Here is a 12,452-nt window from a genome sequence, read left to right as displayed (position 1 = left end):
TTGCTGCTAGGCTATAGTTCCTACTTTACTCAGATTACAAAAGGAGAGTGAAGCACATAAGGACTATATATACAGTCAAGGTCAGTTACCTATATACAAGTTGTACAACTTCTTTTACATACTGTAAGAAACATTATTAACAACTCTATGTTGAAAGTGGTTTATGTCCATAACAATATGGACAAAATTATTGAAAATTCATGCCATAACCTAAATTCTCAGCTTCACTTCTTTGTTACGATGAGTACTTTAGGTTACACAGTTTACTAAATGAGCAACCCAGGTAATAATATTAGTTATTATGACCTCTCACTTAATTCAAACTAAAAACAAAGACAGCAGCACGGGATTGTTGCAATAAAGTCAGCATCATTTTGAACATAGTGGTATCGATTTTCTCAATTAAAGTGGCAAACTGGCCAACAGGCAACTATATCACCAGTCAGACTTTTTTGCCTCATTGTTCCTGGATACATTATTTTACTGTGACTCACTGTCTCCATCAGCACTAGCAAAAAGCAAATAACTAATAAAATATTCTTGAGGGCAGCATTTGTAACATAATAACTTGTCATTCAAACAGGGAATTTGGTTTACCTCACCACCTTCACTGTCCCAAGCCTGCAAACAGGTTCCCAGCAAGGACGGAAAAAACCTTCGGTGAGCGAAGCGAGTGGGAGTCCACGAGGGAAGCAAATGGGAGTGCAGACCGCTCTCGGCTCATCCCGCTTGCCCTAGACCACACTTGGCTAGCTCATACAAAACCTAACCAGGAGCCTGTTCGCAGGCTACAGTGTCCCTTGACTATCTCCATTTCTACATTTTTCCCAAACCTCAAGGATTTTGCAGGTAGCAGTCAGAAACTCTAGATGTAGGTTCATGAATATTACAGTATGAATGGTAAATGCCAAAGAATCATCTTTCCTGTGATAAATTCCTTAAAACAACTGGACAATAAAATGGACTGTAAGGGCAGTGTACTAATCAGGAAGAATGGGATCGTTCACCCTTGATTTTAGCCACATACTTCTTCACTAGGGATCTGATTCTCTCTGGGTCAATGGAGCTGTTGGAGTTGGTCACCTGAGTAAAAAGGAGTGGAAATATTACTGAAAAATAATACACAATTTAGTTGGAATACAATTAAATTACACGGAAAGCACAATAAATTATTAACATGGGTTATTGGCCAAGCATGAGGTCAAGATGGCTGAATATTGGCTAAGTTCTGTTTTTACATATTTATGGACTGCAATAGAGTGGACCATAAATGTACAAATAAAAAAAAAAAGAAAAACCTTGCCCAAACAAAAACCTTGAAAACTGGTTTTCTTCGCACCCTGCTCGGGGGGTGAGATTGGAATAATTTGACAAGGCCACACCGGCATTTGCTAGAAGCAGGACGTTGAACCAAATCTTACAGTTCCAAGTATCTATGGGACGGCCACATGTATAGTACAAGGGTTAGTGTACAATTTACATATGGATGCCTGCGACAAACCTGTGGAACTGCCCTTCTGAGGATACTCTTGTATTCCTCTTTGTCGATATCCCTGTGTTTGTAGTATGCTTTTAGAACATGTTTCACTTCTTCTTCAACTCGAGCTTGGCGATGAAGCTTGTCAATAAGTTCCTACAAGAACACAACCATGACAATGGACACAAATTAGAAATAAAAAGGAAACATTCCTCTACATGTACTGCGATAACAGAATAATAATAAAATGTAATGCTTCACTCAGGATCAGGGAAATTATATATTGGATTTTTCTACACTTGTCAGTTGGCAACTAGTTATCTCAGAAAACATAGAAGTCGTCTACTTGCCCAGGTCAAATTTGACTTTCCATGTTGAGTAGTAAATTATACTAGAACTACATTTTGACCAGTATACTGATTGGAAGCCTCACCCTTTCTTTATCTTACCAACATACTGTACACTGTAGTCACATGTTTTCATTACACATGCAAGCAAAAAAACAAATGACATGGAAAAAATAATAATAAAAAAAAAATCGAAAAATTAAAAAAAAATAAAATAAAAACAAGAAAAGTTGCTTCCTAAAATACCGACATGTCCACTGGGTGAGTAAGTTGTGCCACTGACAATGATGGCATCAAAACAAATGGCTGCTCTTTGCTGAACATATGGCCCTTTCTTTGATGAAAAAAGGTTACCATTATAGCAACAGTAACCCGTTATATTTGCTTTGTGGGCTTATAACTCGAAAACAAGTGGATTGAATAAATGATAAAAATGAAAACTAAAGAAAAACAAAAACTAATAACCAAAACAAAACAAAAAGAAAAAAAAAATTAAGGTGGCTCTAAATGCACTCCAATTTATTTTTAACTTGAAAAAAGTTGAATCTTCATAAGCCCTTGAAGCTGAAATATAAAGGGTTAGACGTAAACCATTGCTACCTGTATGGTGACTTGTCTAGAAAATGACTATAATTTAAATTATAACTTGTCCTCCAATGACTATCAACTGAAAAAAGAGTTGCACTATCAATTTATCAAAAATAGAATTGCTGTCTATATACATGTTGGAAACTGTTGCAAACCACCTTACATGTTGTTGGAACACACACAGACCATCCTACAGTTTAAGTAAACCAACTACTACTAATTCATATCTTTACCAGGAAGAATTCTTGAGTTTCAATTATGACAAGTTCATTTTAAATAATGGAGAAGTTTTCATCAGTCATTTCATCAAAAAAGAGATTAAGAATAAGTTGCTTAATTAATCTTACCTGTACTTTAGTCTTCTCTTTTTGCTGTTCTTTTTGTCTCCTTCTCCTTTCTTTAGGATCAGTTATGTTGGTCAAATCCTCGTCATAGTCTTCAGTAATAATTAAACCAGATTCAGGTTCATAAGGCTCCTCAAACAAGGACTGCTTATTAATCACAGGCTCCACAAACATTTCTTTGGGCTTTTCTTGCTTGGTTTTCTTGACACTGCTTTGATTCTGCTGCTGCTGTTTCCAGAATTCTTCATTCAATCTGTCAATGATGTCCCCTTCTGGCGATGACATTTCCATGTCCATGGGACTTATGACTAAATTAAAGTTGTTTCTTCTTTCTTCTTTCCTTGTTACAAATGGCTCGAATTTACCTTTCTTCACTTTATCAATGTCTTTTTTACCAGAATAAAGTTTTTGGAGTGTCCCAGGTGTTGGAAGAAGGCCCTGAGAACCTTTTGGGATGTTACCACTCGTAACAGCAGCTAGATTTCTAAAGCCTGTCCATGGCCGGCCATCGAAAGTAGGAGTGGGTAAGAGGCCCATCTGGGTCGGAGGGGATCCTAAAAGTCCCAATTGAGATGTTGCTGTGGTGTTAGGATGTTCCCGACCTCCACTTACTGGGGGAGGGGCAGGTGGGGCTTCATCCAAGAAAGGAATAGTTTCAAGCTTGGAGGACAAAAATGTCAATTTATCAGATTCCTCCAATGTCTGAGCTGAGGCTGCACTGTCATTTGTCATTTGGACATGATCTGTTTTATTTGTATCCACAGACATAGTTTTTTCTACTATATTGTGTACCAACACAGAATTGTTATCTTTTGAATCTGCAGGTTTTGATATATTTGGTTTGTCCTTCACAACAGAATCCTCAGGTTTGGACTGCATGCCAGAGAACCCAGACTGCTGAGTTTCCATTTCTTGTGGCACATCATTTTCCTTACAAACTTTGTCTTGTTGGTTCCCATTCAGGGTTTCTTCTTTAGTTTCTTTCTTCTCTTCACCTTTAAGTGGTTCCTTCCTCTTATTTTTAATGCTGCAGTGACAATAATGAAACCTTATTATAGTCAGAATGTTTCTTAGGAAATATCTGTTATCAAAATGGAATAAAATACATGTACATGTATCCTAAACACATCATTATAATTTTGTGATATTGTGAGGACAAAATAATCACAATGAAAAAGAAAACTACATGTAGTGAGTTCCTCGAATTAATTTTTCTTATATAGTCAGCCAGCTCTGTAATTTTTGAGCTTCATATTGACATCTTTACAATAAACAAAAACCACATTATTATACAATGGTTAATTATTATTAATGATTATTATTATACAGACTGATGGTTCTACAAGTTTTGACACTGGTAAAGCACTTCAGATTCATTACTCTTCACTTGTACGTGCTATGAATAACACTTACATTGCGTCACTCATTTCATGTTACAACCACAGTTCATACACCCATTATGTTTAAACCATTCAATAGATCTATAACATTAATTTCTCCATGAAAAATGAGCTATTTTGTAGACATGTATAGAACAAACACACTTACCATAATTATTTACTCGAACAAGCGCTGTGGCACTTATTAAATCTTAGCGTCTCAAGTGCGGCGCTTATTTGAGGGAGGTGCTTATTCCAGGGCGACATTTATTTGAAATGAAAATAAATGAGATAAAGAACTTATTTTATTGTAATTCAAAGGCACATTTTCAATCTGTGAGAAATTTAACAGTAACAGGCAGAAGCATCTTTGTTATTGTCACCATCCGTCCCTTCGTGCAATTTTCTATTGGTGTCTTTAGTCATCTTCGAGAATTTTAAACAGAAAAATCAATAGACAAGCAGTGAAATATACTCATTTTAAACTGAAGAATGTCACTTTGGTTGAAAATAAATTTCCAATGCTGTGTTGGACTTGCCTTGTAATAGATTCTTAGTCACAGCTAACTCCTAGATAAGCACCACATCTGGGCTGCAACGTTTATTAACTTTTTTATCCCAAATGCAGCGCTTATTCGAGTAAATATGGTTTACATGTATGCAAACTGTCATCGTTGTTGTCGTCAACATTGTCACTGACATTACTATCATCAAACAACATGGTGTTAGAGTGATCCAAATACACCATTCATGTATGCTATAAACAGAGACTTTGAACAATGTCTTGTAATGTCGGATATTAGAGAAATAAATAAATACAGGTCTGATGTTTGCCCCTGACAAAAGGAAAAAAAAGAAGTAAAATCCGAGAAAAATTGAGATGTCAAGACCCCTGTCTGAAAAGGACTGAGAATTTAGAGTGATTTTGGACTCCAAGACACAAAGAAACACTAAAATGAGACTCTGGGACTTATCACAAAGGTTCCAAGATTTCAAAATTGGATCAAAAGGTTTTGACAACCCAAAGTGTCTAGTACAGTATTGTGCAAAAGTGACGAGAGCGAAATGTGTGAATTTCGTTCTTTGTCTCCGCAAACTTTCAAAGAAAATTCACCCGAAAATTCGAGGGTCTTTTTGTAATGTCTTGAGCATTATTTCTTTAAAACAAAGGACGAAAATTACAATCCACCACCCCTAACAAATTTAATGCAGCCTAAAATAATTGAAATTGCTCACATTTTATCTCAATTATTATTCTCTTCAATTATCTTGAATTTAATTGTTGGAAAACAATTACTAACATACTGATCGTCAATCGTGTCACATTAGGTGAGTAAAGACAGTGCGGATATCTCATTCGGCTAGCCTGCAGAACAGGCAGACTAGCAGGGCATAGAGTGAAATACAATACATGAGCGTGGTGCGCGACCACTTGCGCAAAGCACGAGTGGAAAAAAATCCACCTGTAGTCACACCATTGTTTATGCTCTACCACCCCCTTAAAATGATTAGCATGAAAGAATAAGTGAAAACAAAGCAATTCAATTTATTGGCCCCAAAAAATGAAACCATGCAAGCTCTGACCTTGACAGTTCAACAGCTCTACTCTCCTTTTAAAAAAAGTCCTCCTGATAACATAACAACTTTAAGTTCCCTTCAGAAACAAGTGAGGAGCAATATGAAAGGTCGAGAGGCTGGAATTTATAAGAGAACAGCAAATGTATAAATGCCACTAGCTGTAGGAGTCTGTGTAGGCCTGTCACCCCAATTTAACCCATTTTGCTTTTTCTTGTGTCTGACATCACATGGCTTAAAGCAACTAATCGGCAAAAACTATTTGCCAGGCAAACAGTTGGAAGAGCATAAACAATGGTGTGACTACAGGCAGATTTTTTTCGACTCGTGCTTCGTGCTTGTGGTCACGCTCCGCGCTTGTGTATCACGCTATGCACTCGTGTATCCCACTTTGTGCTCATGTACATGTATCACGCTTCCCAGTCTGCTCTGCCAATCCGCCTGTTCAGCAGGTTACATTCAGCAAGCTTACAATGCAACTGAAACCTTACCTTTCTTCATGAGTTGTTCTTTTAAAATCTGGAGTCTTTGGATCTGACAGATCTTTTCCAAAAAGAACGTCCTCTACACTCTTGTCAGCTCCTTCTCTGGGTGACAAACGTTCAGTGAAAACAAAATCAAATTCATCTTCCCAGGCTTTAAATGGGCTGCAAGAAGGAGAGCGTTGCTTCTCCAAATCTTCCAACTTCGGTGCCACACTGGATAATGATTCTTTCTGTTTTTCCATTGCTGGTGATTTTTCTATTACAGGTACGTGTTGTGGCGACTTTTCCATTGCTGGTGACTTTTCCATTGCTGGGGACTTTTCAATTGCTGGCGACTTTTCCACTGCTGGCATCGTTTCTTTCACTGGTGATGTTTGCACTGCAACCTTGTCTTCAAATGAAAGATCTTCTGGTTTGTTTGTCTTAGACAGAGGGATGTTTGTGAAGTGTCCAGAGTCCAAGCTATCTGAAGCTGACGAGGTACGATGAGATGATTTTCTTGTTGGTGAGGGGCTGCCTTTTTGTTCCCTTTTGTCTGGAGATCTGACCTTTTTGGCTGATGACTTTTTATTAGGCGATCTCCTGTTTTTCTCAGAAGGAACTTTTCTTTTCATTACTGGTGAAGGGGAACGTCTCTTTGGTGATCTACCTCTTCTGTGTTCAGAAGAGGGATCTCTTTCTTTATGAGGTGATATGCTTCTTGAAAACTTCCTCTTTCTTGATGATGATGAATCTCTTCTAGATGAGGTGGTTTTAGAGGTGGACGAGCGGCTTACTTTCCTCTTATTTGATGGGGAGATGCTTCTGTTCCGAGACCTACTCCTGGATCGGTAAGATTTTGAATGTTTATTTCTTTTTGAACTTGATCGTTTCTTACTAGATGAACGACTTCTTGACTTCCTTGATTTCTCTCTGTTATATTTTGACTTTTTCCTTTTTTCTTGTGATCGACTTCTACTACGATGACGGCGATGCCCTGAACCTCTGTCTGTGCTTTTACTCTTGGACCACTTTCGAGACTTCTGTTTAACCGATTTCAGATTGATTTTAACTGAACTTTCCTGGCTTCTACTCCTACTTCTACTTCGGCTTTTAGTTCTGTTCTGTTTTCTTTCTTTCTTTTCCTTGTCATCTACTAAACAAAAATGAATTAAAAAATAATAAGGCCCATCATGCTGACAGTAAGAAGAGTTTGTGTACCCTTGCGTTACCATTCTGTACACTATCCTTTAAGGACCCAGTAACCAATTTAGGCGCATGTTCGCGTGCATTGCTAAGGAGGTGAAATTTCACTTCCGGCTGCTTACGTCAGCCTGAAGGTGGAAAATAGAAACAACTCAATACCTTGCAAATTCGCTTACATTTTAGATGTTTTTCTTTGTGTTTCACAAAATGCAAAGTAAAAAAAGTACAAGCAAAGGCAAAATAAGAAAAAGACAGAAAAACAAGCGGTACAGAAAGAGAAAAACTAACTCCTCGTGGCTTTGTTTGATCCTACCAAAGTGCACTGGTAGTGTTAATTGGGCACGCGTTGATAGGGTAACTTCCAATATATATCGGGCACACTTCCGGTTTCTTTAAATGTTAAAGGAAATGCAGTTTTTCGTTAAATCCAGCCTTTTTCGACAGATTTTGATTAAAGCCAACGTTGGAAAGATAGCTATGCATTCCTTTTTCAAAATCATGTTTTTTTCAGAAATTACGAATTTTTTTTAATAATTATTTTGAAATTCTCTCAAAATCTGACTTTTTTAAAGTGAAACAAAATCTATGCGTAGCGTAGTGAGGATTTAAACTAAAATATTAAATCAATGAAAAAAATCCCGATAAAGTAATTTGCCTGGGAGCCTTGGCGTTTTTTCAGTATTAGTCACATGACCATGGGCATGGCCTGATGATGTCATCACTAGTGTTACTGATCATGAAAAAGTTAAAACACATGAAATAACTCTGAACTAACTAAAAATGATGAGGTTGTATGAGAATAAATTTTCCTTAGCAATGGCTCGAAAGGATTGGTTAATGAACCCTTAAGCATACAGGGTGAAGGGTTTTTGGCACTGTGGAGAGTGAAAAAAAACAAAACAAACACACAAACAAACAAAGAAACAAACAAAAGAAAAAGGAAAAAACAGGGCAGGTCAACCTAGGTCTGATTGCCCAGGGCAAGTAAATTTTGCTCTTGGGCAAGTAAAAATGGAAGTTTGGTGGTCCTGTTTGGTGGTCCAACTAGATTCATTAGTCTCCTTAGTGATAAATTCCAATAAAAAAACAATGTGCAGTTCCAGAAAATATCCATACTCCCCCACAGAAGGGATTGGAATTTCCTGGGGGGGGGGGGGAGGGTTGGGAGTTCTGAAAGACCAAAAAATTTAAAGATATGTATGAAGCTTAACTGGAATTTTCAGAGGGGTGGGGAGGTGTTAGAGAAAATCCCTTCCATGGGGGAGGTATGATACTTTCTGGAACTACACAATGTCAAGACTTAAGACTGCAAGATGAGCAAAACAATGGTTTGAACGCATGGATTAATTTTAAAATCCAAGGGCGTTTTGTTTGGGTTGTTCCTCCAATTGCCATATTTGCCACCATATTGGATGTTGCATACAACAGAAGTCTTACACTACTAAAAAAGCACATGGTAGATTCAAAATTCAACATTCTGCCTTTCTTTTTGTCATTGTCCAATTCAAGTAAAGAGCCAAAGGAGCGAAGTGAATCAGCAGACCACTGGTAAAACCCCAAGGGCTCTTTTAAGAGAAAACCTAAAAAGTTCAACTTTTCACAGTTATAGCACTTTTTCAAGGACTCTTCAAAGCCTGTACAAGCTATATTCTTTCAAAACAACATTTATATATATCAGTATGTATGACTACAGTATGTACTCACCACAGTAACATTGACTGTTCACTTTACTAAGGTACTTACCTTTACTTTCAGATGGGTCTTTCTTTTCAACTACTTGTTTCTGTTTTTTACGTTTCTTCTTCTTTTTCTTCCTATCCTTCTTTTTGCTCTTGTCCTTTCTATCTTCTTTTAGTTTCTTGGAGTCTTTTTTGCCGTCAGATGACCTGTCACTATCACTGGAATCAGATGCAGAAAGTTGACCCTCTTCCTTGATTTTCTCCACTTTGGCTAGACTGTCATCTAGCATTGCATGAATATCAAAGTCATTGAAATCGTCTTCTTTCTCTTCAGTAAGAGAAATTTTGTCATCAGAGAGACATGTCTCCCTGGAAACCTCACCGCCACTAGCTTCAAGCTTGTTGGAATTTTCATTCGACGCATTCACTTCTTTTCTTATGGCATGTTCAGTACTAGAATTTTTAAGAGCTGAGATGTCAACTGCTTTCTTAGTTTTTTTAATAGGCTTTTTCACTTTGGCTATGAGTGAGTTCCGTATCTCTTCCTCAGTGTCATTTCCACTGTCAGCATATTCACCAAGAAGTGACAATCCAGGCCTAGGTTTGGTTTTATCTGCGAAAGCACCAATACCTTTCACACCAGTAACATTATCAGATCCAGAATCCACAATATTTTCTTCATACAAGTCCATAAATATGCTCTTATTTGAGCTGCTAGGGAGCTGGTTGGTGTCTTCAGATGTTGAACTGACCTCAGAAAAATTCACTTCACCTTTCAGTGTGCTTTCGTTCTTCGTAACAGAACTAGTGGTGCTGACACCTTCAATTTCTTCATCAGTGTATAATGACAGTACGGATTCCTTCTTACTAGAGTTCCCCTTTTGCATATTTCCTCTGGGTAATTCAAATTATCAGACCTGCATTTATAATAAAAGAAATAGATCTTTATTTGTTTACAACTGGAATAAAAGTAATTTATATATGAGATGGATAGTCCCCTTTCTGAAAAGAGAGATACACATGTACATGTACGTAATGCAAGAAGCTACATTTTCTTGCACATTTGGTGATCCTGTAACACAGCTACACTCCATTTCGAAAAAAAAAAAAAAATGCTCCCAAACACAGAAATAATAGATGAACTTGTTAGTATTGTTCACATGCCATGTTTCCAAATGTTTAGAACAGGGCTTGACACTAGCTTTTCAACTTACTAGCCTAGTGGCTAGTGACAACTTAGATGTTACTAGCCAGAAAAATGTTTTACTAGCCAAGCATTGATGTTAGCTAGGTCCAATAACAGCAGAATTACTAGCAAGACTTGAAAGCACAATGCAAGCGAGTCACTTTCATACATATTGTTGGTAATTGCATTGCACTTAAACGAGTTCCAATAATAAAACAACAAGATATGTCATATTTATAAAACAATGTGAAAAATGAAAAAGAGTGCATTAGTAGTTTGGCGGTGGACATTTTAGACTAACACCTTCTTTCTGAGCAGGTCGTTTCTTTTCAGAACTCTCATTTCTTGGCTTTTTCTTTTTTACTTCTGGTATAAAACTCTCTTATAGCCATTATGGAATTTTAAGAAAAATGAAACAATGCAAGTTTGCATCTGAAACCTCTTGACCAGTTGATATATAGTTGGCACACCTTGTGTCATGCTTGACTGGTAGCGTTAAACGCTAGGGCAAACCAATTATTTATAACCGAATTACGCCAATTTTAATTTTGTTTAATTGCCTAGTGTTTTCCTCACATAAAATCTCTCAGGCCCACAGATCACAAAGAAAACACCAGGCGAGCAATTTTCCCGAAAAGACTTTCAGGACTGTTTTTCTTTGGGACTTCCTTGGAAAGATATCAAGACCCCAAGACGTCATTGTAAAAACTGTTGAGACTTCTTCAGTCTCTTCACAGACAGGAGCTGCAGAACTCAAACTGTTTCAAAAGCAGCATTCATGAACTTGATTGCTAATAAATGTCAAAGGAAATAAACCTTTCTCATAAAATTATTTCTGCAGTGGTACGTTTTGTCAGTATGGACACAATGACAAATCACCTATGTGTTGTTGCGTTAAATGAAATGTTATCCCTTTACAGTTCCGCATGATTTTTCAGATGATTTTATCAGGATGCTTATGTCTTGTTCTACTAATTTTGTAACAATAAAAGAACATGGATGTGTGCTTTCAGAAAATGCTGTCTCGTTTGTCAAATATTTCTTTCAATATAATAACATGTTCAGCTTTTATACCCTTTCAAGTACCACACAGCAAAAAGTAAACATGATACGTCCACAATGAAATTCTGACCTTGTTTCTGAGTAAAGTGTTAGTGTTTGACTTCCTTGAGGAAGACAGATACTAGTTCAGCCAATTTCATTTTGTTTACTATCCAAAGTGGCTAGTGGAAGTCAAAAACGTACTAGCCAAAACTAAATTTCTACTAGTCTGTGGCTAGTTGACTAACGTTAGTGTCGAGCCCTGTAGAAGGAAATGCCATAAGATTTTGATTTTGTCTGCAATAAAAAAGGGCAAGGCCATGTCTTGAGTTAGCTTTTTGCATCCAAATATCCGTCTAGTTTTGGAAATCTCCGACTCATTCAAACCATCATTGCATTTCTTTATCAAACATAAGCTTACATGTATCTACGATTCGGAAACTACATTAAACGCAAGTCACATGATACACTTCGTACTGCAAGCAGACAATTTATGATTTCTTTTCATTAACTAACTTGAATAAGAAAAGACGAAAAGAGAACAAGGATGTAATTTAAGGAAAGATCAAAACACTACACTCATTAAGAGTCAAATGGAGTAATTGAATGGACTATTACATCGCAATCTGCACGTTTGATCAGCCGACAGTGGCATAAAAAGACAAAATAATAATAATAATAATAATAATAATAATAAAAAATCTAGCAATTTACGGCGTCACTGTTTACAAGTATGCTTAAACTAGCTAAGCTCGTTTCGGATCGATCCACGTACTGTCTAAAGCTTACTAACAGCTTCTAAATTAAAGCGTGGCCACGATTGAGTGAAAGTCTATGTACCTCTTAGCAATTTGACACTCCAATAAAAGTCTCGCTTGTCTTTAAACTGTAACTCTCAACCTTATGACTTACCGTTTTCGCTGATTCATGCAACGTTCAAGAGACTATTTCGCAAAAAGTTCTCCAGTTCACTCTGACTACTGTCGCCATGTTGGACATGAAAGCGTCCCAGCATGCAGTTGAAAGAGTTCGAGCCTGCTGCATGACCTGTACCTGATCAGCGGATTGCCTATCTGAGTAGACTGCATTCTTAGACATGCTAGACATGTGTCAGTGAAAGTCGTCGTAAAAGGCAGAGTCAGTGAAAGAAGCTTTGTCTCTAGTTT

The 12,452-nt window shown here is 37.2% G+C and overlaps 1 protein-coding gene across 2 annotated transcripts; it reads right to left on the bottom strand.

The window, feature by feature from the left end:
• Positions 1 to 468: 468 nt before the first annotated feature.
• LOC145491493 (uncharacterized) lies at positions 469 to 12,290 on the bottom strand. 2 transcript variants are annotated; one of them, XM_081470733.1, is made up of 6 exons: positions 12,199 to 12,290; positions 9,124 to 9,976; positions 6,202 to 7,327; positions 2,760 to 3,783; positions 1,502 to 1,633; positions 469 to 1,083 (listed from the first exon to the last, which is right to left on the bottom strand). In XM_081470733.1, exons 2-6 carry the CDS (start codon positions 9,944 to 9,946, stop codon positions 985 to 987), a joined length of 3,204 nt encoding a protein of 1,067 aa, XP_081326859.1. In that variant the 5' UTR covers positions 9,947 to 9,976; positions 12,199 to 12,290; the 3' UTR covers positions 469 to 984. The 2 variants fall into 2 exon arrangements, with proteins under 2 accessions (XP_081326859.1, XP_081326858.1); XM_081470732.1 differs by having other exon boundaries at positions 472 to 1,083; positions 6,202 to 7,330.
• Positions 12,291 to 12,452: the final 162 nt, after the last annotated feature.

Source organism: Orbicella franksi, chromosome 6, assembly GCF_964199315.1.
Source record: "Orbicella franksi chromosome 6, jaOrbFran1.1, whole genome shotgun sequence".
In the NCBI taxonomy this organism is placed as follows: Eukaryota; Metazoa; Cnidaria; class Anthozoa; order Scleractinia; family Merulinidae; genus Orbicella; species Orbicella franksi.
Note: the sequence above shows the minus strand (reverse complement) of the source record. Positions and strands in the feature narration are given on the sequence as shown.

Coding starts and splice junctions, on each gene's coding strand:
- LOC145491493 (XM_081470732.1), bottom strand. CDS start 9,946: ATGCAAAAGGGGAACTCTAGTAAGAAGGAATCCGTACTGTCATTATAC. Junction 7,331..9,123: donor AGACCCATCTGAAAGTAAAG/GTAAGTACCTTA, acceptor ATTTTTGTTTAG/TAGATGACAAGGAAAAGAAA. Junction 1,084..1,501: donor TCAGAAGGGCAGTTCCACAG/GTTTGTCGCAGG, acceptor CTTTTTACTCAG/GTGACCAACTCCAACAGCTC.